General features: G+C 42.5%; 1 protein-coding gene across 3 annotated transcripts in view; it reads right to left on the bottom strand.

Moving 5' to 3' along the window:
- LOC145353363 (uncharacterized) overlaps positions 1-26,463 on the bottom strand; it is a 53,614-nt gene that overhangs the window by 12,178 nt on the left and 14,973 nt on the right. For 2 of the 3 annotated variants that reach the window (XM_080204041.1, XM_080204043.1), the window contains 8 exons: positions 24,892-24,981; positions 21,949-22,023; positions 18,919-19,023; positions 15,720-16,263; positions 13,552-13,755; positions 12,523-12,644; positions 7,887-8,094; positions 516-719 (listed from right to left, as the gene is read on the bottom strand). In XM_080204041.1, the coding sequence (XP_080060167.1) occupies positions 516-719; positions 7,887-8,094; positions 12,523-12,644; positions 13,552-13,755; positions 15,720-16,263; positions 18,919-19,023; positions 21,949-22,023; positions 24,892-24,981 (1,552 nt within the window). The remainder of the gene's footprint in view (positions 1-515; positions 720-7,886; positions 8,095-12,522; positions 12,645-13,551; positions 13,756-15,719; positions 16,264-18,918; positions 19,024-21,948; positions 22,024-24,891; positions 24,982-26,463) is intronic. The other variant, XM_080204042.1, reaches the window with a different exon arrangement.

The raw sequence follows: 26,463 nt of genomic DNA, 5'->3' as shown, positions 1-26,463 counted from the left end.
AATGTTGTACAGATCGTTGAGAAACTTTAACATCTTCAATCATTGAGCTTTTTCCACTGGAACAGATGGTGCTCTAGGCATTGTATAGAAAGTAAGGTGTTAAGATATTTGCAGTCAACTCAGCAATGCTCATACTGTGAGAATCTAAAAAATGCAACTGCACTACAAAAACAAGCTGACCTTCCAGTGCCATCTTTGTTTTCCAAGCATGTGTTTAAACCAAGTCCCATGTAAGGTTGTTTGTACCACACTATAAAACAGGGGCTTCAACCCGGATATGTTGGACTTCACCTCAAAGTGGGATCGCGAGCAGTGCCAGGACCTCTCTGGACCAGCTGTCATTACTGGGGTCCCCAACAGGCAGAAGGCAATGAGACTCGATGTTTTAATTTCTCTTGTATTGTTTACTCTTTTATAATAAATTAAGAGATTATAATTCTACTCTGTTGCTTAATTAACATTCTCCCAGATTAAGGGAATGAAAGCAGAACATTGATACAATTATCTTTCAATACCTCGGACAGCACTGATTTTGTTGCAGTCTAAAGGAGCTATGCCTCGATCTAGATTTCCATAAACGTTGCTCCTGACCAGCACCTCCTCAGGAAACAGATGTCGAACGAGGTATCGGGCTGCGAGCTCTGGTCTTGTCTTTTGTTTAGCAACATAGGCAGCAGAATATGGGAGTCGAACTTGTCGAGCAGGGTTACCTAGAGTTTCTGGTGAGGAAAAAAGAAACAAGTCAAGGAAAAGCTCCTGCTGCACAAGTACGAAAATGAAACAGGTTCATTTACTCAACACTTCATCATCATGGATTGAATCTCTACACCTTGTTCAGCCATCACCCAAACTGGGGTCAATCTGCATCAAAATAATTTCCCAGCGGTTTGGAATTGGCACAAATGCACCCAAGAGATCAAGGGTGAGAAATTGGGATCATTTGTGCCTGTTTTGGGGTGTTAATTAATCTTTGGGTAAAGTACAATGCACAAGTGAGGACATTAGTTCATTTATTTATTTCATGAGGTGTGGGCATTGCTGGTGAGGCCAACATTTACTACCCATTCCTAATTGCCTGCAGGATGATGGTAATAAGCTGCCTTTGTGAACCATTGCAGGCCACGTAGTGTAGGTACATCCGGAGTGCTGTTAGGAAGGAGATTCCAGGGTGATCACTCAGGCAATAATGGAGGAATTATCACACACCTCTTAATGACTGCTGGAAGTAAATAGATGGATCAAGATATCAATGTGCAACCCCCAACCCACCCTCCACCAGGTAGTTAAAAGGGATCATCCACTCATTACAGGTTAGTTGCTGGTTGACTTTTGTTAGTTTCGATACTACAATAAAGGAGGAAAGGATAACGCAACCTAGACAGCCCCATTCTGCCTGGATGGTTTGTGAAGAATTCATTCGAATGAGATCAAAGTACCACAATCCCAATTACCCATTCACTAACAGTCCCATATGTCTACACCATACCAGAATGTTCACTTGGCCCCAATGCAAAAATAAAACCACGACAAAACGAATAACATTCTCAACCAGATTTATAAATGAAAGCATGATATATTGAATACAAATGTCAACTCATAACCCTTGTATATTCCTCCAGTACCTGTATTGTCCTAGTGTGCTTATATAGTACAATCCCTGGAGTTACAGAATGGCTGGTGGAAGGCAGTTGATTTTCAATAGAAATGGCCTTGGGAGGCCAACCTCAAGCAGCTCTGAGCCTTGAAGGTCCAGCTTCAGACTGACGATAGCACTGCCTCAGCATTGGATGTAGCAGCAGTGTGTGTGTGCTGTCTTGCTAAGTCAAAGGTAGAGTGGCAGAGGGAGGTGGTCAACTGCTGTGTTCCCAAGAGAAGACTGCAGGTTTGGATGTCACAGTGACACTGCTAGTCTCTTGGGCCAGCACCTCAGCAAATCGATCTGTCAGGAAGACAGATGCTGGCCTATGAAATGCTGCAGGCATTCTGGGCTTACATAGCAGCAAACTAATCCTTGCACCACTTCCGAGCTCCCAGTTTAGCATTCAGGGGTTGGGTGGCTACAGCTTTTATAATAAAAGCTGGGATACCAGCTATCCTTATACACTGTTGGGTCCATAAATGTATTGATAGAATGGACCACCACTTGCATATCATAAAGGAAGGGCTCCAAAACTGCACAAAGACCTGTGCCAAGTTAGTGCTGGACTCCTTCACGTTCCTCGGACATTGACTGAAAGCCTCCCAGTGCACCAAGCGTTTTGTTATCTGTACCCATCAGGGTTTTTCAATCGAATATCAAAGTTCTCATCACAATACTTGGCAGCAGAACTTGTGTTTGCAACCTCATTTTCCAAAGAGCTGAAACTGGCTCTGTTGTGGGTGCTTGTCCTGGCTTCAGACCTCTGGTATCAATCATCTGACCTCATTTCTTGTGTTCTTGAAATGATGTGCAATGTCAGTTTCTAGACTGGTGACTGCAAGTGTGAAATGGAGCGTGGGTGAGTTTTCATCATGACGATTCTACTTTGGCCTGGCCAGCTTGCACATCTCAGGTATCTAAAGGAGAAAGACATGAGGGTAGGGTTATGGTGCAGGGAGGGAAGGAAGGAGGAATAAGAGTTGAGTCTTGTAAATCAGAGTGTGGGATGAGGAGGAGGTGGGTTGGATGCAGGATGAGAGATGAGGATATCATTTTCAATGCTTTCAGCCCTGGGCTGACTCCTGCTTCCTGAATGATCATCCTAATAATAGTCAGTATCTTCTCTACCATGGGAATACAATATTGCAGCAACAACTGCCCTACACTGGCCAGCTCCTGCTTCCTCTTGATCCTGGAAGGAGAGGAGTGTGTCAGCGAGTGTTGTGCAATCCACTAGGGTGAAGTGGCTGTCAAGGTGGAATAGTTAGCAGCGAGTAAAAATTGGGAGATGTGGATGAGAGACTGGTAGCATTGCTAAGTGTATGCAGGTGTGGTGGAACATACGTGCCAGACAGATACCCAAAATGATTAGAGTTGTGATGACTTGAGTAGTTTAGAGGAGTGGTTGATGGAATATGGCATCTGATGATGTACTTACTGATCTTGGCTATTCAGTGTCCTGTTGCACTGGATCCACATGCTCTGGGCTTGCCTCTTGGCATAGATCTCGACAGCTATCTGCTCACATGCTCTAAGCAACCTGGCTCCTGTGAATTCAGGATGCCCTTCCACGTCCTCCCTAAGGGTTTCCAGTGCTGCTTCCTCCTGGACACTATTCTTTAATGTTTCCCACTTCACTTCCCACACGACTCCTCACTCCAGCTACAATGGAACCACAACCCCCCGCCTCGCCCAGAGCTGCTGTCTAAGGTGGAGGTGGAACTATCCATTCATGTTGATGGGCTCCAGCCAATTAATAGTGCAGTTAAATGAAAGACTGCGTTTATATAACACTTTTCATGACATCTGGACATTTCAAAGTGCTTCACAGACAGTTAAATATTGTTGAATTACAGCCATGATTTCAATGTAGGAAATGCAGCAGATAAGTTATCCAAAGCATCCCAAAAAAGCAATGCAATAAAACCAGATGATTTTTCTTAGTAATGGTGATATATATTAGTCAGAACACCAGGAATAACTTTCCTGCTCTTCAAAATAGTACCATGTAATTTTTTTTTACGTTAACCTTGTCTTATGTGAAAGACAGTATTTGGTGCAGCACTCCTTCAGTACTCTGCTGGAGTGTTGGACTCTGCTTTTTTCCTGTATCGGGACTTGAACTCAAAACTTTGTGACTCTGAAACAAGGACATGGCCATTTGAACCCACAGCTGACTCAAGTAGACGCCTGTGATATTTGAACTCACGTTCCCGGTTTACAAGGACAATGCTCTCACCTCTGAGCTATTAAACCACCATTTGGATTCTGAGATCATTGCACTGAGCAGGTTGGTATGCTGCCTGTGTTATGGGTATGGGTTAATCATACATAACATCAATCTCCTCCCCCCCCTCTTGAAATCAACCCCACACCCATTTTTTGGGGCTGTCAATTCCAAGCCCTTCCAAATGTTTGCCATACTCAGTTGTTTGGTTGTAAAGCTCATATGTATCCATCATTCACAGCACTGGGTACAGAGGAGGCAGCAGCGCTGGGAACTGAAAATTGGGTGTAATTCAAATTTAAAGTAAGGAACCAATCTTCTTCCCACCTTTAGAAATGCATGAGGAAAACTAAGAACATACATATGCTGTTTCCATAGCTAGGTTTACCTGGAACAGGTCACTAGCTTGTCACCAGAGTTATAGGAAGGACTATTACTTACATGGCGAAAAACTGCTGCAGGCGACGGTGCAGAGGGACCTCGGGGTCCTTGTGTATGAGTCGCAAAAACCCAGCCTGCAGGTGCCGCAGTTGGTCAGGAAGGCAAATGGGATGCTGGCCTTCATAGCGAGGGGGATTGAATATAAAAGTAGGGAGGTCTTGCTGCAACTGTACAGGGCACTGGTGAGGCCGCAGCTGGACTACTGTGTGCAGTTTTGGTTGCCGCACTTATGCAAGGATATTTTGGCCTTGGAGGGAGTGCAGAGGAGGTTTACTAGGCTGATACCGGAGTTGAGAGGGTTGAGCTATGAGGAGAGGCTGAATAAACTAGGCTTGTACTCGTTAGAGTTTAGAAGAATGAGGGGAGATCTCATTGAGACATATAAGATGATGAATGGGATGGATAGGATAGAGGTGGAGAGACTCTTCCCACTCAGAAAGGACAGTAGGACTAGGGGGCACAGCCTCAAGATAAAGCGGGGGGGGGGGGGGCGGTTTAGAACGGAGTTGAGGAGGAACTTCTTCACTCAAAGGGTGGTGAATCTCTGGAATTCTCTGCCCGTTGAAGTGGTGGAGGCTGCCTCGCTAAATATTTTTAAGAAACGGGTTGATGGGTTTTTGATAAGCGAGGGGATTAAGGGTTATGGGGAGAGGGCGGGAATGTGGAACTGAGCAGCGACAGATCAGCCATGATCTTATTGAATGGCGGGGCAGGCTCGAAGGGCTAGATGGCCTACTCCTGCTCCTATTTCTGATGTTCTTATGTTCTATTATAGTTCGAGTGGCGCTACTCCTATTCAAGCATGGCTGACCAGAGAGCTCTCTTGTTCTTTCTGCCTACCATAGACACAGTGGAAAGATTAACAGATTGATACTCAACCTGTTTGGCCATATTGTGAACATCTGCCTCAGACATCAAATCCTGGAGAGGGATTCGAACCTGGGATCTTTGGCTCAAAGGCAGGGATGCCACACACAGCAAACACCCCGAAAAAAACAATGCAATAAAACCATCACATCACTAGACTATCAAAAAGGAGCCAACCGGAGTACACAAATTTTGAAAGACTTTAGAGAGCATAAAAGAGCATCTTAATCCGTAAGTAGCCTTTTCCAAAGCTGAAGATGATTAATGATGGGAGGGAATCCAAAGTAAAAACATGAACCTGCAGACATCGATTGAATCCGTCTACATTTCCCGCTGTCTCGGAAAGCAGCCAGCACAACCAACGACCCCACCTATCCCAGACATACCTTCTTTCATTGGGAAAAAGATACAACAGTTTGAGATTGTGTACCAACTGCCTCAAGAACAGCTTCTTCTCTGCTACCATCAGACTTTTGAATAGACCTACCATATATCTCTACACCTAGCTATGACTATAACACTGCACCCTCTCCTTTTCTTCTCCCCTACATACTCTATGAATGGTATGTTTTGTCTGTATAGTGCTCTTTAAACAATACGGTATTCCAATACATGTGACAATAATAAATCAAATTAAGTTGGAACAGTCTAATACGCAACTTCATGTTTGAAGATGACTAAAATTATTGGAACCAGCCACGTAGGTCACTACTGTGGTCAGCTTTGACTTGAGTATATAGTCAAACATCAGACATGCCATTGTTGTCTCCATGTGTCTAACATGGTGTTGCATGGAGGCCACAAGTATCCTTGCGCCACCTAAGACTGATCCTGGCCATCATTGCTATGGAGTTGGGAAATAATTGGCGATATCCTGATCAGTGCGGACAATCAAGTAATTTCCTCTCCCGGTTACACTGTGAGAGCTTCTGCATAGCTTGCTGTGACTGGGCTGCTGCTGATGAACTATCCAGCCAAAATGATTAATAAGGTGCTCATGTATTATGGCATCTGGGGTTTCCTGGCACAGGTTTATTTAGGAAGAAAAGCTTAATTAGCACTTTTTTTTCCCAAATACAAGGTAACTCCCTTTCTTTGCTGGAACAGTGGGGTGGGGGTGGTGTAGGAGCATACCCTGGAAGATTCCTGGAAATAACAGGAATTGTAACGAGCAAAAAAAATAAAAACGGAACTAAAGGCACAAATGCTCATGAAAGTCCAAATAGCAGTAGGGGATTAGAAACAAAAGCTGGTTCAGAAACTGGCTAAGACACACATCTTTAAATCAGCTTTGCCCTGTGTTTCTGGATGCCAGGTATTCTGAGCATGGGTTGGATTTGATGTCCAGGAAACCCATCCATCAATAAGATCCCTTAAGGACTTCCACACGCCCTTTACACACAAATAAAATTCCTGCCCGCTTCAGATAGCGTCTGCCTTAGGCCCCACTGGAAATGTCAGCAGTGCTGAAAATGAGTGGGGTGCTCACATTAGCTGTGTGACAAAGGCTAAAAACAGTCCCGTTGTTTTCTTGGACAGTGGGGTTCCATACTTCCACACCAATCAGTCTTGCAAACCTTGTTCAGCAGCAGGAAGTAAAGAATTTGGTGACAAATTGTCAGTCGTAAATGGATGGCTCACAAATTGAGGTGGAGCAAGGCTGAGAAAAGAGATCATACTGACGGTTACTTCTTCCCATTTACTTCTTGATCAGAAAAAAATAGAAAAGCAATGGGCGGGATGTTCTTAAAACAGAAACCAAACCATATGATGGGCATCTACTTCCCTCTTTTGAACGGTCAATGGTAACAATACTATCATTAGCAAACCCGTTGCTGTGCAACAAATTATTGCTATTTATTTATTTTTTTTGGTTAATTACAGTACAGAAGGAGGTCATTTGGCCCATCAAGCCCTGCACCAACAACAATGCTACCCAGGCCCTATCCCTGTAACCCCATTTATTTGCCCTAATAATCCCTTAACACTAACGGACAATTTAGCATGGCCAATCCACCCAACACGCACACCTTTAGACTGTGGGAGGAAACCAGAGCACGCAAAAGAAACCCATGCAGACACTGGGAGACTGTGCAAACACCATCATGGTTCATGAAGTTAACACAACAACCTGTAAGAAATTGATATCGATGTAGTTAAGTTGGACAATTAAAATCAATAATTACCAATGTTAATTTAAGGTGGTTCTTTAAAATATCAAAATAATTTTTTATAAAAATAAGCATGACATAGCAAATTTTTAAAATATCAAGATTAATTGCGAATCTTTGTCACCATTTTTGTGTTTTAAAATAGATCTTGATGGGGAATATCCTTTTAATAAGAAAACCCACAAAGCTGAAAAGTTTTAATCCTTATTGAATGAACATTTTCCACCACTGCTGTTTCCAAACATGTGGAGATGTCGGCATTGGACTGGGGTCGGCAGAGTAAGAAGTCTCACAACACCAGGTTAAGGTCCAACAGGTTTATCTGGAATCACGAGCTTTTGGAGCTCTACTCCACTCACCCGATGAATGGACTCCAGTCACCTGATGAGGAAGTAGCGCTCTGAAAGCTCAATCCCAAATAAACCTGTTGGACATTAACCTGGTGCTGTGAGACTTCTTACTGTTTTTAACATGCTTGAATACCTTATGAAACTACTATTTAAAATTTAAAGAAGCGATTAAAATAGGGTATTTTCTCCACCTTTTGGTTCAAAGGCTCTCTGTTCATCGTTTTCTGGGACAGTGGAAGGGTCTTGTTGTTGCCATTCTTGTTGCTGTGTCTCAGTAGTTGCTTTGGCTTCCTCAGGCCTTTGCGAAGGGATTGGCTCATCCTTGCCATCAGAATCCACATTGACATACACCACTGCTTCTTCCTGTTCTGTCGCTTTCCCATTGTCACCTGTGACGTCCTAATGGCCAGAAATAACGGCTAATAAATAAGATTAACACAGAGCCTCAGCTTTGAAAATGATGATGCAGAATAAAATACAGGTCAAGCGCTGAACAAATGCTGAAACAAACTGTTGCTCAAAATTAGTTGAAGAGCTGAAAAATCACGTCATCCTTTGGTCTGGTCCAATATAACAAGACCAGTAAGTAATCCCATGCTAAAGTAACCCTGCACCGAGGAGAATCAAACGTGCATGGCTACAGGTGTCATAATATTGTCTTGGTGATGTACTGATCCTTTTGAAATCAGTATACCCACTGGAATGTACACGATTGTACAACTGTACAATGCCTTAAAGAAAATTTAAAAATATGTATGACCTACATCTTCCTGTTTATTTACCATGACCAGGAGGAAAATAAATTCAATAATTACTATTAATGATTTGCATTTACACAGCACCTTGAACGTGCTAAAACACCCCAAGGTGCCACACAAGTACATCATCAACCAAAATTTGACATTGAGGACAGAGGAGAAGTAAATTTTCTCTGGAGTGTCTTCAAAGAAGGAATGAGTGAGAGAGAGGAGAAGGAAGGGAATTCCAGAGCTTAGGGTCTAAACAGCTGTAGCGCTGGCTGCCAGTGGTGGAGTGATGAAAATCAGGGATGCTCAAGATGACCATTTTTCAGTGGTAATGTACTCACTGGGAGCAGTAGTATCCACTGGGTGCCACAGATTATCCACTCGCATATCTTTAAATATTACAATCATATATCCTCATTCATTACTGGAAATGCTGGCATTAATTACCCATTCCTAGTTTCTCTAAGGAGGTGATGATAGACCTTTTTAAATCATTGTTAAATCTTTGCTATAGTCGTGATACAACTAAGTTGCTTGCTCCGGAGGCAATTAAGGAGGAATCATGCAGGTATGGTATTGGAGTCAAGTATTAGTCCAGAACAGATAAGGCTGGCATACTGACTGGCTGAGGACAGCAGTGAACTGTTGGTGGTTCACTAAAACAATCTGACAGCTCCATCGTCACCGTTGCTGATTTTTATCTCCAGCTTTCAAACAAAACTGAATTTGAAGCACCAGATTTTTACTGCTGGTTCAGGGAATTTCCTGCCTCAGTAGACCCAAAGGGCCTAGAATCACACCATTTTTACAAGGAAGGAGTAGGATTGGGACACAGCTAATGGGTGTGATTTTCTAGCCATGCTCATCCCAAAACTGCAAAATCCCACCCGAGATCAGTGGGCTTTTCCATGCTCCACCTCCTGTCTGCTACGATTCTCGTGGCAGAGGGGACAGGAAAATTCCCCCCCATTATTTTCTCAGGCAACACTGGGACAATGAGCATTCTGAGTACCTGCACTAAGATTTTATTGCAGTGCATTTGACTTGCTGTCATTTTAAAAAAAACTACTGTGTTCCAGTAACTTGAATTTTGTATTTTAGATGTTGGAATGTGCAATATTAAACATCAACCAACATCAGGAAACAGTTATCCTACTTGGAACAATAGCAAATAAGGAAGAACTGTCTTCTTTCTTTCCATCCTTCAACCTAGACCATTGCTGTTCCCATGGCTACCTGGAAATTTTCCACACACGCAATCCTAGATCCAAGTACATAATCTGATTGCATCAGATACAACACTGACATATCAGCACATTCTGTCACTGGCCTGTGATGGGGATATCTGATGCTCCCAATGTTGCATAAATGCAGATCCAACTCAGATACAGCCATTCTCTCGGAGACGAGGAAACAGATCGAGTAAAATCCCTACAGTGCAGAAGGTGGTCATTGGGCCCATCAAGTCTGCATCAACTTTCTGAAATTTAGCACGGCCAATCCACTTAACCTGCACATCCTTGGAGTGTGGGAGGAAACCACAGCACCCAGAGAAAACCCACGCAGACTAGAGAACGTGCAAACCCCACACAGATACAGTCACCCATGGCCAGAATTGAACCTGAGTCCCTGGCGCTGAGATTGCTGCTGTAACTGCTACTTAAGCCATTTTAAAAGATGATACTGGAGGTTTCAGTAAGCTTTAAGTAATCAGAGCAATTATCGTTTCCTGTTTGAAAAAAGAAATGTGTTGAGCTCGTGAGTTACTCTTTTGGAAACAACTCAGTGGCGCAGTTCTGACCATCTTTTGGGTTGCTAATATGAATAGAAAAGCCACATGGCATTGCCAGTACTGTCCTTAAACTACCATCCAAATGTGGCATTTTTAATTGCTGTTAATCCTGCACTTGCAAAGGTGCTTATTTACATGTTATTAAAATCCAACTGATTCATCAGAAATTACATTGCATTAAATGACCGCTTAAGCAGCTGAAAATTAAATGCTGGTGTCCAGGTTGTTGGTAAGATTGCAAGGAGAAAGGGGGTGGAGGGGCACCGTTTCACCTAATGAACTAAGAAAAACAATCCTAAAATTGATTTAGCTCTTCAGAATTTGTATTCAATGCTCCCCACTTGTGGGACCTTCACACACACTTTAATAGAGTCAGGACTGAGGAGCATCGCATGACAGTGAAGTTTCCACTTTGACCCTTGACCACTGCGCTTGCTGTGGCGGATTCTAACTGCTCTTCTGGTTAATTCTGGTGAAAATGGAATCACTGGAGGACTGGGAAGCACGTGGGCCTAGCTTATAGTATTTGACACCAACATAGGCCTTGCCTACAATTTACACATAGAAGTAAATGACTTAAAAGAGTGAATATATTGAAAGCAACTTTAATATATGTGGACAGTGAACATACAGCATTTAAACAACTGCAAATACAAGCTTAAAAAGTTGTAAAAACAACTGCTCGAGATTGCAACTACTGAATGGACAGATGAAAACCGTATTAATCATTCACAGTACAGATTAGTGCAGAATACTTGTAGCTCTTATTAAAATTTTCATTTTTACAGAATCGAATTCAGATATTTGCATGGGTTACATATTCCAGTCAGAAATACTGTAAAAAACACTAATTAGGAAAGAAAAGGAGGTTTGGATTGTACATGGCCATTAACAGAGACATTTACTATTAGTAGTATTTAAGATCGGACTGGACTAACACAACAGAAGGTCAAGCTTTTACATGAAACAAAGCCAAAATGCTAAAAGATACATTGGAATGAAAGAGAAAAAATGTTACAGCTCAGGTGCTAAATGTAACACGTGGTGTATAAACCTAGATTTATAGTTCGATTTGTTATCTGTTGTTCAACTTTGCTTGGGGATGTGATGGTGCATTGCAATTAGTCTGAGAGTTGGGTGAGGGAAGAAATTGTCACTTCCTTTGAGGAATGGTACATGCATGGGCAATAGGTGGCGGCAAGATTTGCGTTGACTCTGATGACATTCACCATCCAGGCCCACATACAAGGAAGGACAACTGTTTGCAAAAAGTGCCATGTATCTTCACACATTGGTGTAAGGCGCACCATCATTAAGTGGGGAGGAGCAGAGACTCAATTTGGCGTGGGTGAAGGAACAAAAGCTTAAAGGCAGTTTTTTCACAAAAAGCTTCCGAGGTACTGTGTTCAGGAACGGAAAACAAGCAGAAAAGGAAAACACCCACCAACTGCAGTGCTCTAATACCAGATGTAAAACTGAAACCTGTGCTCATCCATATGGGAGAAAACTGTCCAAACTGTGCCATATCAGATTAGAGTAACGACTATTTATGCCCAAAGTAATGAATATACTGTTGCTTCACCGAATAAGTAACTTTGAAATGCCTTGCTACCAACTAATATGTGAAGGTTGCTCATGTTTAAATCATTCTGCCAAAGACCCAAAGGCTGAATATGGGTTGTTAAACAAAGAAACCATACAAGGGACACGGGAAGGGTGGGAGTGATCAAAGCAGCAGATTTATTAAGAATTATCCAAATTCATGTTTGTGGCGTGAAAGACTATTTTTAGGTTTTATTACCCGAGTAACAAGCACCCTCCCCGCCACCAATACTCTCAAATGTTCATTCATCATTTGCCATCAGATGGCTTATCTACCTTGGAGAGCATCACACCCCAACACTGTTCTTGTCTGCACTGACTTTCACAAACTGTTCCTGAAGATGGTCTTGTATAGTATAATTTTTACCCACCCTAGCTAGCTATTGGCTGCCGAGACTGATTCAAGTCCTCAGTCGGAGATCAACTAAATCCAAGTCAGATGGAGAATTGGTCTGTACTGCTCAATATCACATTGAAACTGTGCCTACATGCACACTCCATATGCAGGGTAACAACATGTTTGTAAACAGTAAATTTTTCTTGCTCTATTGCAATGTTTCTCCAAGGAGGAAAATAAATACCAAATTGATATTGCATTGCAGAACCATTTAAACTACTTCATTTTGACCTGAACATGCCAATATGGTCAAAATAAAAATGCCCTTATACTCTGTCGACTCTACTTACTGATCCTTTCTGGATTTCACAACGCAGGCTGCGTATCATGGAATTTACATTGGAGACGCAAGTTTTCCAGTCTTTGCCTTCCTCACTCAAATCACATGTAGGGAAAAGTGTGCAAAGGAACTCTAGGGGAAAAGGTGGAAAGGGGTAATACAGTTTAAAAAAAATACACAAACAGCAAACAAATAAAGCTAGTTATAAACTTTCACTTATATTTCTAATAATGTCACAAGTAGGCTGACATTATCACTACAATGAAGTTATTGTGAAAATCCAAGATGTGCCACACTCCAGTGCCTGTTCGGGTACACCGAGGGAGAATTTAGCACAGCCGATGCATCTAACCAGCATATCTTTCGGACTGTGGGAGGCAACTGGAGCACTGGAGGAAATCCACACAGACATGGGGAGAATGTGCAGTCTCCACATGGACACTGACCCAAGCCAAGAATTGAACCTGATTCCCTGGCGCTGTGAGACAGCAATGCTAACCACTGTGCCACCCCACAACAGGTACATTCTTTTATCTTACAGTTGGTGACAACAATTTAACTTGTTTTGAATTTATTAATTTAAAAAGCTTTAAAAAAAAAGGTCTTCCAATAAACCTAGAACATGAACCATGTCTACATGGACATTACACTGATATAATAGGTAAAGATACTAAACAATCACCTTTTTGTGGCTTCAAAAATGCAGTTTTCTAAATGAACTCTTGATAAATCCATATTCTGACAGTAATTGAACAGAAATGAGACAAGTACTGGCATTAGTGTATTCATTAAATATGAGAACTTCACGGTTTAAAGAGAAATTAAAAAGCAAGTGAAAATAGATCAATTTGTTGGAACTTCAAGACTCAGTTTTAGTCATTACGCACTATTGCAGTCTTAATCATCAAACTAAGTGCTGCATCTGAGAAGCAATGGCTCAACACAAGTAACACCCGTGGCAGGACAAGGTAGAGAGAAAATAAATTGAAGTATCTTTGTACCTAATTAAATATTATCCATCATCTGGAACAAAACTCACCTCGTAAAGCTGTGACCCTATTAGGATCCAACGGTTTGATTCCTCTAGTTTTGTCACCTTGCATGTTACTATAAATTAGTGTGTCCTTTGGGAACATCATCCGAATGAGGTAACGTGCTACATACTTTGGCTTGGTTTTCTGTCGTGCCTTCATTAAAAATGCTGCTGGCACCTTGACGTTCCGTCTTGGGTCACCCAGATATTCTGGAAATTCAACAATGATGAAAATCATTAAGTATTAAATAGGTGGATATTGACCTAAAAAGCTGAAAATCCAATTCTCCATTTATTAGACCAATGAGGGACATGGGATGGGGGTAGTGGGGATGAAGTCAGGTTTTCTTGCAAACTAAAGAGCACAGTATTGTCTGCCTATTTTGCAACAACTGAAAAATCCTACCATGCTTGTGTCGATAGTGTCAGGCTTTTCTCCCTTGTTATTATGCCATCATGCTAACAGTGAGAAACCATTGTGCATCTTAAAATTGTTCTACGATAAACAACTTGAACACTTAAGATTACCAAGGCAGGAGTAGGCTATGAAGCAAGTGCTGGTAAATGGGATTAGAAAAGATTGGTATCTAATGGTTGGCATAGACACGGTGGGCTGAAGGGCCTGTTTCTGTGCTACATGACTTGATGGGTGGGATTTTAAAGCCTCGCTTGAGCGAGGCCAGTAATTCCTACCTGAGGTCAATGGACATTTCCGGTTCCTGCCCCTCGCCTGCTCCAATTCTGTGGCAGGTGGAATGGTAGAGTTCTGGACGTGACTTTCGACAAGTCTGCAAGCCCAATTAGAGCTGGCCAACCCCAGAAATCACACTGCTCAGCCAAATACATGGGCTAAGGCAAGTGAAGGAGTGTTTTGGTGTCTCCATTGATGGTGAAACAAGATAATCTCCCATACATTCTAGTGAGATTTGTTTGGGTTCAAGTCCAATGCTAGGACTTGGTGGCCACAGAAGGAGTGTTCTTAATGTGGTTCAGTGTGCTGATAATCAGCTGGGCAACCCATCCATCCCTTCCTCCGCTATTCCCCAGGGGAAAAAAAGTGTGAAGCTACACTTAAAAATTCCTGCAGCAAAATTAGTACACGAGTAAGATTATCAATTTTGAGATAATATGTGCCATGGATCTACGAGGAATTCTCAACCTCATTCCCTATAAGATCCTACAGCCAACAATCAGGACTTTAATCTAACAGTTGAGGCTGAATGAAATATAAAGCCCAAAACAAAAAAGGGCCAGTGAATTGCTCATCTGTCACAATATTTTAGTTACTGAGATAATTTAAAAGAATATTAAAAGCAAAAATTTAAATTTATGCCACGTTTAGTTGTGATAGTGCGAATGCAACTTAGGGCATTAAATCAGAATCACATTACTATTCTAGTGGCTCACACTCAATACATCTACAATAAATGGGGTTGCATCGAGTACATTATTAAGTAGATTCCACTTCCTACAATAGCTGTATAACTCCACTGAGACCACTGTCACAATGTTATAATCACTGTTTGGAAGTTACACAGTCACAATAAGAGACTTTTTTCTTAAAAACATTTTTAAATGGAAAATACCAACCATCTACAGAATCAACTTTCGATATCTCAAACTTGAAGAAATCTTTGGGTATGGGATTTAAGCAGCAAGTAGTCATTATTTATTTCCATGAATCTTGATTAAATTTTAAGATCATGCATTTTATGTAGACATTTTCAGAACAGGTTGGTCCAAATACAGCACAGTCTAAAACTGCACGTGGGAATTGAAAGGATGTTCAAATCCAAATTTAAAACCCAATGTGAAACTCTTACACACACTGTGGAACATTAACTGGATCGATCTTTACAGAATGTAGTTTACAAGATGGTTGAAAATATATCATATAAAATGAATACAATCAAATTTTGCAATTTTCAATTTCATCTGTTACAGTTGGTTTTAAAATTATGTGCATTTTTAAAGACAAAAGAAATCAACCTTGCTTCCTGAGAATGTTCAAAATCCTGAAATATCTAGCTCAGGGTAAGAAATCCAATTTAGCATGAGGTTATACAATGAGACTGACAACGTAAAGAGCATAACATTTCATATAACGTACAAAACATTCCACCTGAATTCACTTGAATGAAAACCATCTTGTCGAAACATTACATGTTACTCACCAAAACTCATTCTATCTGCACTGGATGATGAAGGAACTTCAGGTTTTGAAAAGCTGGTTTGTTGCTCAACACCATTGCCAGCTTCTGTGTTAAATGTTTCTTTGTCTTTAGAAGAGCATCCATCCTGAAATGGTCTTCTGATGGACCTCACTGTATCACTGGCACCTGAAGACACAGGTACCTGATTGTCTTGCTCAGTAGTGATCTTCCATTCAGCAAAGTCCGAAATGCCGATGGCAGTGGCAGAACACTGCATGCTGGGTTCTTGTAAAGACTGGACAGATTGAATGGTGGGCAGAGGAGGGCTTGCTCCTCTTACACTGCTGTATATTATCTGTGGTTGAGGCGAGGATGGGACAGCAGGTTTGCTTGGAATAGGAATGTTCACGGGCTCTTTCTCTACTCGGATCCGGAGTGGGGAAGAGCGAGACCCTTGATCAGGTGGCGGCATCCGGATTCGGACTTCCCTTTCCACTGGCTTCTGGATTTTCATTTTGGTGAGCGGCATCTGGTGGGCATTTCCATAGGACACAGTCATAAGCCTCTGCAAATCACAATTAGAATTAACAAGCAGGAGTAGAGTCAAGGGAAGGGAGAGACACTAGACCTTCAGAATGGAGGCACGTCACCTTCCCCTGATCCTGCCTCCATCCAAATCAAACATCCTACCAGCCAACGGTGCAGAAATCTACTTGTACAGCTTTACAATCGATACCGTAACACAAATTCAGAATTTTGCTTCAATATAGTGTGGCTGTGAGAACAGCAATGAAAATTCATCCATTCTCATCAACTGCTGGAGGTCACTTGACAAGTGCAAATGCTCCAACTGGACCTTGATCTCAGGAGCAAGGCACTGACGTTTAGACAGGGCCATATTCAACTGTTGCTAAATCGATCATTTTGCCATCTTAAAGCGCAAACCAGTGCCATACTGATTCACAAAAACAAAAGCTACACAAAACTAGCAAGCTAAGATCCTGGAAAAATAATAGACTCTCTTTTGTAAAAATTGTTTTAATTCAATGACAAACCAAATCCAAATACACTAATTTATTGTCCTGGCCACTCAGGATACATTCATGACCATGTGCAATCAGGGCCCTACTATTAACATTGGTGATCGTGAATCCAAGAGCTTTTCTGTGTCTCCTCACTGATGTTACAAGAATGACTGACTGCTTTTTCAAACCCATAACAAGTCACGAAAGATTCTTATACCGATCCTGAACCTTTATCCCAGTTCCATTTAGAAAGGATAGTGAGGAAAGGCGGTTGGCAGGGGAACAGCAGGCCACTTCATTTCATTTGGGAATTCCAGGTTTTTGTCCCAGAGACAGCGAAGGAAAAATGTGATACTTCCAAATCAGGATGGTGAGTGGCTTGGGAGGAGAAACAACAGGTTGCGGTGTCCCCATGCATCTGCTGCCTTTGTCATTTGGATGGTAGAGATTGGGGATTTGGAAATTGCTGAAGGAGCATCGACACGTTGCTACAATGCATTGTGTATAGATGGCATGCCAATCGTACGGAGAGCTTTGTCTTGGGTGGTGTGGAGCTTTGATTTATAGTCCTGAGATGTGTCGGTTTGAGGGATTAGCAGGTTGGGATTGTAGTTGGTGCAGGCTCGATGGGCTGAATGGCCTCCTTCTGCACTGTAGGAGCTCTATGATTCTATGGTTTGAGTGCACTCATCCAGGTAAATGTAGAGCATTCCAGTACACTCTCAACCTGCCTTGTAGACAGTGGACAGACTTTGAGGAGTCAGGGGGCATGTTACCAGCTTCTGATCTACTCTTGTCACCACAGTATTTAAATGCTTGGCCCAATTAAATTTCTGGGCATGGTAACCTTAGGGTGTTTGTCCATCAAAATGTTTTAATTTAAAAATAGAGATTGAATAATATATATTAAATAATGTCACTCTGCTAGTAAGCCAGAGATTGAAGCTAATGTCAAGGGACCCACTAGTTCAACCACTGCAGTTGGCAAAACTCAAATTCAGTTAATAAAATCTGGAATTTAAAGCTAGTTTCAGCAATGAACATAAGAACATAAGAAATAGGAGCAGGAGTAGGCCATCCAGCCCTTCGAGCCTGCCCCGCCATTTAATAAGATCATGGCTGATCTGTCGCTGCTCAGTTCCACATTCCCGCCCTCTCCCCATAACCCTTAATCCCCTCGCTTATCAAAAACCCATCAACCCGCTTCTTAAAAATATTTAGCGAGGCAGCCTCCACCACTTCAACGGGCAGAGAATTCCAGAGATTCACCACCCTTTGAGTGAAGAAGTTCCTCCTCAACTCCGTTCTAAACCGCCTCCCCTTTATCTTGAGGCTGTGCCCCCTAGTCCTACTGTCTTTTCTGAGCAGGAAGAGTCTTTCCACCTCTATCCTATCCATCCCATTCATCATCTTATACGTCTCAATGAGATCTCCCCTCATTCTTCTAAACTCTAACGAGTACAAGCCTAGTTTATTCAGCCTCTCCTCATAGCTCAACCCCCTCAACTCCGGTATCAGCCTAGTAAACCTCTTTTGCACTCCCTCCAAGGCCAAAATATCTTTGCGCAGGTGCGGCGCCCAAAACTGCACACAGTACTCCAGCTGCGGCCTCACCAATGCCCTATACAGCTGCAGCAAGACCTCCCGCCATCCTTCCCTGGTCTGCTTTACTCCAGATATAAAGCAATGTGGTTGACCCTTAAACGCACTCGTGGCCAAACAAGCCACTCAGTTTAAGGACCACCGCCACCACCTGGAAGTTTCCCTCCATCCTGACTTGGAAATTTATTGCCGTTCCTTCACATATTCCTGGAACTTCCTCCCTAACAGCATTGTGGAAGTACCTGCACCACATGGACTGCAACAATTCAAGGCAGCTCACCCCCACCTTCTCAAGGGTAACAAATGCTGATCTAGCCAGCGACACTCATGTTCCGTAAATTAGTTTTAAAACGTTCGGGATGGGTAACAAATGCTGGCTTTGTCACATCCCAAGGACTATAAAAAAAATAGTCGATTATCATTACAAAAACATGTAATTTTATTTAGTCTTAAATAAAAGGATTTGAAGCAAATTTCACAAAGATTCAATTCTCTCTCCAACACAAACTCACCCACAACATTTTTCTTTTATTCAGTAATAGCCTTACTGAAGCGCCCTTTCATCTTGTAACCCAGATTGCAGCATTACTCACCGGTTTAAAAAACAAAGGCTTCATTCTCCCTTGATGCATCTCAGTGACCCTACGATGCAGGACATCAAATTTCTTATCCAGTCTCTGGATTGCAGCATACATTACCTGATAGAGAAAGGGAAACATGGAGATCAGAGTGAGTAGCTCCAAGTGTTGATGTTTCATTTAGTTGCAAGATGCAGAAAGCAAAGAACGAATCAGCAGCTGCTCAGAAATCACTTGTATCGCGTGTACAAGCTACAAGTCTACACAAGCCAAATCAAAGACCAGAAAAAGTGCACTTAGGGACAATCTACCCTGGTAACAGTGGCAAGCACTGCTGCCTCATAGTGCCAAAGACACGGATTCAATTCCGGCCTCGGGTCACTGTCTGTGGAGTTTGCACATTCTCCCCAGGTCTGTGTGGGCTTCCTCCTGGTGCCCCGGTTTCTTCCCACACTCCAAAGATGTGCAGGTTAGGTGGATTGGCCATGCTAAATTGCCTTCCAGGGTCAGAGGAATTTGCAGGGTTAGTACATGGGGTTATGGGGAAAGGACCTGGGTGGAATTGTTGTAGGTGCTTGTTCAATGGGCAGAATGGCCTCCTTCTGCATTGTAGTGATTATATAAAAAAGTCATTTGTTGCTGGTGGGAACTGAAGCTGTTACAAGATGTGGCAATTATATATATACACACACACACACACACACACATATATAAATATATATGTAAAAAAAAAAATCAGCAAATGCTTTATCTGTTTTGTTTACTGGATCCTGATATCAGTTTTAAAAGGTAATGGAAATGTGCAGTGACGACCCAGAAGTCGTCACCAGGGATGTGGGGCAACAAGTATGAATAGAGACTGAAAAGTTCCTTACATAGAGGGTGGCTAAAATGTGGAATTTTCTGCTCAGGGTACTTGGGACAATGTAATAAGTTATGAATAGATTAGATAGCTTGTGGAGAAGTTGTCCAGTGCGAACATGACAATGTAGAAATCTGTTCTGTGCTGTAACATTATATGATTCCATGATTGCAATGACAGGGAGCCCATTGTTCAGGTGCACGGATAGAGGAAGGTGAATTTTGTCCTTCCTTCACATGAAACTGCAGTTGGATCTTATTTCCATCATGAAAAATCATTACATTCCTGAAACACAACAGGTGAACTTCCTGAAACACAAATCTTTGATCCAGTTGGAAGTTGAGTGATGCTAAAAGGACAAAAAACTGTATCACAGGAACCCTCCAGCTCTCCAAACCCAACTAAACAAAAAAAGTCTCTGCTTTACTCAGTCCGTATCCATGTGCCAATCCAGATGCCTCTTAAACGCTGCTAAAGTGCCTGCTTCTGCCACCTCCTCTGGCAGCATGTTCCAGGCACCCACCACTCTGAAAAACTTCCCCTTTTTAACCTTGAACCTGTGCTCCCTTATCATTGACACTGCCATTCTTGGAAAAAGCCTCCAACTACCCACACGGTTTATGCCTCTCATTTTGTAGACTGCTTTCACGTCTCCCCTCAGCCTCCGTCTTTCTAGTGAAAACAATCCTGGTTTATTCAACCTCTCCTCAGTCAACATCCCGTTGAACCTTCTTTGCGCTCTCTCCAAGGCTGTTTCTGGTAGTGTGGCGACCAGAACTGCACGCAATACTTCAAATGTGGCCTAACCAAGGTTTCATATGACTGCAACATGATTTAGATGGAAATAGGGAATGTCTACAGAGAGTTAGCTACTGGCCTTTCATCATTAGTATCTGGGTTCACATCCAGTCCAGGCCGATGGACTAAAAGTCAGCTCTGACTAATGGCTGAAAACATGCAATGAGATATGAGTTTGGACAGGCGCAGCCCACTTCTTAGGAGAGTCTGAAACTGGCATTTATGGGTAGGTAAGCACAAAAGGCGAGGCCATAGGATGGCTGGTGAGGTAAACAGGGGCTACATAAGAACACCAGAAATAGGAGCAGGAGTAGGCCATCTAGCCCTTCGAGCCTGCCCCGCCATTCAATAAGATCGTGGCTGATCTGTCATGGCTCAGTTCCACTTTCCCGCCCTCTCCCCATAACCCTTAATCCCCTCTCTTATCAAAAACCCATCAACCCGCTTCTTAAAAATATTTAGCGAGGCAGCCTCCACCACTTCAACGGGCAGAGAATTCCAGAGATTCACCACCCTTTGAGTGAAGAAGTTCCTCCTCAACTCCGTTCTAAACCACTCCCCCCTTTATCTTGAGGCTGTGCCCTCTAGTCCTACTGTCCTTTCTGAGCGGGAAGAGTCTCTCCACCTCTATCCTATCCATCCCATTCATCATCTTATACGTCTCAATGAGATCTCCCCTCATTCTTCTAAACTCTAACGAGTACAAGCCTAGTTTATTCAGCCTCTCCTCATAGCTCAACCCCCTCAACTCCGGCATCAGCCTCGTAAACCTCCTCTGCACTCCCTCCAAGGCCAAGATATCCTTGCGCAAGTGTGACATATTGAAACAGAAGGGTGGGACACAATCCAAAATAGACATTGGAGTAAAAGTTAAAATTAACAGAGGCACAAAATGGGCACTTTCAGATTGGCTGCTTGTTATGTTGTGCTTGATATTTAATTGCATAGTGGAACAGAATATCAGACTGTTATATATTTAAAAGGGTTGCAGGTTGCTTTAAGAGCTGATCTCAATGACAATGTCATTAGGGTATTTGCAGAGGCTACTGGTTTAGTTTCAGTTTCCATTCTGTGCAGAGAACATCTGGAGTAGACTGAATATCTGCTCATTTCAGGTTTGGAGCTACACATTTGTAATGTGTATCTCATAAATAAAAGCTTAGCAGTGTGCAAATGTTAGGTTCTACATTTCACCGTCTGACTGTCTGGAGTGTCACAATTCTCTGAACCTTTGTAAACATTTAGGAGAAAACCCACAGAAATCTAAGCCCATACCCTTTCTTTTATAATCTTTTTTTTGCATTGGATTTGGGAGGAGGGTTCAATTTGCTAGAATATTTGAAGAACTGTACAACCAATTTAGATCGTCACCAAGCTAGTGTTACCTGGCAGTAATTGAGAACCTCCACCAGAGTCCTCTGCTGATCTGTGACATAGGAACTTTCTGACATGTCACTGGCCTGCGTAGAAAGAAGATGGATGATTCATTGTAGACAGACAAAGTACAAGTGTTCTGAGCGGTGCTGTCCTGAGTATATTACATTCTCAGAGAAACTGATGACATGAAGCACAAATATAAATTCTTCATTCCTTTCCATCAGTTTTCCAGATTTACTTAGAAGCCAAACAGTAGAATTGGGCATTGCACCCATCAATTAACACACAGGAGAGACAGATCTTGATAAGAGAAGTGACAAACAGAGGCTAGGGGCTGGATTTTCATGTCCGAGGTGGGAACTGGGAGACGAGATGATCCCATCTCTATCAACAGGTACCAGCATGTTTCTGGTAGGAGGCCCCACTTTGTGCTGAATGGAGGGGATATTGCTGCCATCTCAAATCACAAAAGGTGGATGGTCATGGAAACAGACCTACTGATGGCCCCACCTTGGCCACCACTTTGTTTCCTCGAGATCTGATGATCCTTTATGAGGGCTGGCAATAGGTCAGAGCCTCAGCTTTCAACCCTTTAAAAGTGCAGCTATGATCCTCCTGGATCCTGTGACCTGCCTTCATTGTGATCTTGTCTATTCTGATATGGTAAGGTTGTAGAGGGCTTTCATCCCTGGTGAAAATCCTGAAAGGTCTGATCCTGGGCGTTTTGACAGGGGCTTCCTGCAGCACACCTTGGCTGCAAGCCCAGTAGTAAGGTTAACATGGCCCTTGAACAAGGTGACCTTTTTGCCCTGCTGAATAGATGGCTTGGCATAACAAAAATACGACAAGAAACATTTTTTGGCAGCTTATGCTAAAACACTAAAATTGCAGGTGACGTGACATACAGTCATGGTCTGAATTACTATGTTTTCTGCATAGGATACAATGCTAAGTAGATTAAATGTTCTCAGTCAACTCATTACAATTTTCAGGTTCCTGAACAGGGTGGCACAGTGGTTAGCCCTGCTGGCTCACAGTGCCAGGGTTCAATTCCAGCCTCGGTTCACTGTCTGTGGACCTCCCACAGTCCAAAGATGAGAGGGTTAGGTTGACTGGCCATGCTAAATTGCCCCTAGTTTTGGGGAGGATTAGTAGGGCAAGTGTGTGGCTTACGGGGAACGAGTACCTTTAACAAGGTACTGCATGGTAGGTTGCTGCATAAGGTTAAATCTCATGGGATCCTGGGTGAGATATCTAAGTGGACATAAAACTGGCTTCTTGACAGAAGCCAGTGATGGTTGTAGAGGGTTGTTTTTCAAACTGGAGGCCTGCAACCAGCGGTGTGCTTCGGGGATCAAGGTTGGGTCCACTGTTATTTGTCATTTATATTAATGATTTGGATGGGAATATAGAGGCATGGTTAGTAAGTTTGCAGATGACACCAAGATTAGTGGCATAGGGGAAAGTGAAGAAAGTTATCTCCGTTTGCAACGGATTGGGCCAGTGGTGAATGGCAGATGGAGTTTAATTTAGACAAATGCAAGGTAATGCATTTTGGTAGACTGAACCAGAGCAGGACTGACTTAATTAATGGTAGGACACTGGGGGGACTTACAGAACAAAGAGATCTAGGGGTACATGTTCATAGCTCCTTGAAAGTGGAGTCACAGGAGGACAAAGTGGTGAAGAAAGCATTCGGCATGCTTGGTTTCATTGGTCAGAACATTGAATACAGGAGTTGGGATATTTTGTTGAAGTTGTACAAGACATTGGTAAGGCCACATTTGGAATACTGTGTTCAGTTCTGGTCACCCTATGATAGAAAGGATATTATTAAACTAGAAAGAGCGCAGAAAAGATTTACTAGGATGCCACTGGGACTTGATGGTTTGAATTATAAGGAGAGGCTGGATAGACTGGGATTTTTTTCTTTGGAGCGTAGAAGTCTGAGGGGTGATTATATAGAGGTCGGTAAAATAACGAGGGGCATAGATCAGCTAGATAGTCGATATCTTTTCCCAAAGGCAGGGGAGTCTAAAACTAGAGGTTTAAAGTGAGAGGGGAGAGCTACAAAAGTGTCCAGAGGAGCAATTTTTTCACAGAGGATGGTGAGTGTCTGGAACAAGATGATAGAGATAGTAGCAGAGCCGGGTACTATTTTGCCTTTTAAAAACATTTAGATAGTTACATGGATAAGATGGGTATAGAGGGGTATGGACTAACTGCAGGCAATTAGGATTAGCTTAGGGATTTAAAAAAAAGGCGACAAGGACAAGTTGGGCCGAAGGACCTGTTTTCATGCTATAGACTTTTATGACATTCTTTAAATGCTATAGTCACTCCTTACTGCAATTTAAACAAAAAAAAATTTTTAGCTTGTTACACCTCAAGGGTAATCGGACACCTGTCAGGACTAACAGAGTGGGTAGGATTCAGCACTTTCACCCGGTGAGGAAATCAACATTTAGCAGGCGCTGGAGTGTGGCGATTAGGGGATTTTTCACAGTAAGTTCATTGCCGTGTTATTGTAAGTTTACTTGTGAGATTATTAAATAAACTATAAAAAAAAATTTCAATCTGATCCATGCAGAGGAAGAAAGGCACAGAGGGAGGGGATTAAATCAGAGCATCCTGCTACTGTGCGTCCCCGAGATGGTTCGTTACAAACCACTAAATACCTGGTTCGCAGCTCTCAGATGCGAGAAGAATGTGAAATAGGGACAATTTTCAAAAGGGTAGTCAAATTTTTCTGGAAAAAATAGCCGAAATCTATCAAATACATTTCTAAAATTCTACATTTAAGTGAATCTGTGCCTGACATTATTATTGTTTACTTTTTAACCAGGTTTTTTTTTTAAATTTGAGAGTATTATGAGCATGTGCTAAACGAGATAGAGAATACATCCAACAAGGCTTGACAGTACAGTGCCTGTAAAACTAGGATTACTTACACATTCATAGTCAGCACTGTAATCATAAACAAAGTCGCCATTTTCTTCATAGTCTACATAATCTCCAGTGTCTCTGGTTCTCAACTGAGGCTGTAGATAATTTACACACACACACAAAACCGATTATCAATGGCATAGGGGATCCAGTTAAAATTCTATCTTTTTTTAACCATCATCATTAAATGAGCTAAAGGCTATTTTTTTCCAGAATGAAAGTGAAAGTAGCATACACATTAACATAAAATTACAGCAATGTAAAGCTGACACTAATTTCTGACCACAATTAATTTATAAGTGATTATGATTACCGTGTACTTGTGCAGTGTATGGAGCTGTGTGCTTTGATATTTGTTTAAAATCAGGATTAATTAGCAAAACTATAGAGCTCTGAATCTTCAAGTTGATGCCACCATTGATGAGTTCTTCCTTCCATTTACAGTGTTACAATTTTAGGCTTTCAATCATTATTACCGGCACGGCAACACAGTGGTTAGCACTGCTGCTTCACAGCTCCAGGGACCTGGGTTCGATTCCCAGCTCGGGTCACTGTGTGTGGAGTTTGTACATTCTCCTCGTGTCTGTGTGGGTTTCCTTCGGGTACTCCGGTTTCCTCCCACAGTCCAAAAATGTGCGGGTTAGGTTGATTGACCATGCTAAAATTGCCCCTAATGTCCTGAGATGCATAGGTTAGAGGGATCAGTGGGTAAATATGTAAGGATATAGGGGTAGGGCCTGGGTGGGATTGTGGTTGGTGCAGACTCGATGGGCTGAAGGGCCTCTTTCTGTACTGTAGGGATTCTAAGTCATTATTAAAAGGAGTTGAAAATTATTCAATTTCCACACCCTTCATTTGGGAAGAAAGACCATCATTGATGGTGGAATGATTATCGGGAGTAAGTGTTTTGTTGCTCTAGGGAGGGGTGCCTTAGCTAGGGGTCCCTCAGAGAAGTATGCAGATGTTTTGTGGGAGCTCATGTTCTCAAATCACAACTTATTGTCAGTAGTGGCCAGGTCATTAAAGTTTTACATTATAAGAACATAACATAAGAACATAAGAAATAGGAGCAGGAGTAGGCCATCTAGCCCTTCGAGCCTGCCCCGCCATTCAATAAGATCATGGCTGATCTGTCGTGTCTCAGTTCCACATTCCCGCCCTCTCCCCATAACCCTTAATCCCCTCGCTTATCAAAAACCCATCAACCCGCGTCTTAAAGGTAGGAAGGACTATTTCTTACGTGGCGAGAAACTGCAGCAGGCGACGGTGCAGAGGGACCTCGGGGTCCTTGTGCAGGAGTTGCAAAAACCCAGCCTGCAGGTGCAGCAGGTGGTCAGGAAGGCGAATGGGATGCTGGCCTTCATAGCGAGGGGGGTTGAATATAAAAGTAGGGAGGTCTTGCTGCGGCTGTATAGGGCATTGGTGAGGCCGGCCTGCTTTGATGGCCTGGTCACTATTGACGGTAAGTTGTGATTTGAGAACTCCGACAGCTGCAAAACATCTGTATTGGCTAGCAGGTGATTAACTGCATTTCTGGATCTTACAAAAATACTAAATAAATGGATCGTCCAAAAAAA

The sequence above is a fragment of the Carcharhinus amblyrhynchos genome, chromosome 15, assembly GCF_965287045.1.
Source record: "Carcharhinus amblyrhynchos chromosome 15, sCarAmb.v2.hapA, whole genome shotgun sequence".
Taxonomy (NCBI): domain Eukaryota; kingdom Metazoa; phylum Chordata; class Chondrichthyes; order Carcharhiniformes; family Carcharhinidae; genus Carcharhinus; species Carcharhinus amblyrhynchos.
This window is presented reverse-complemented; position numbering and strand designations above follow the sequence as displayed.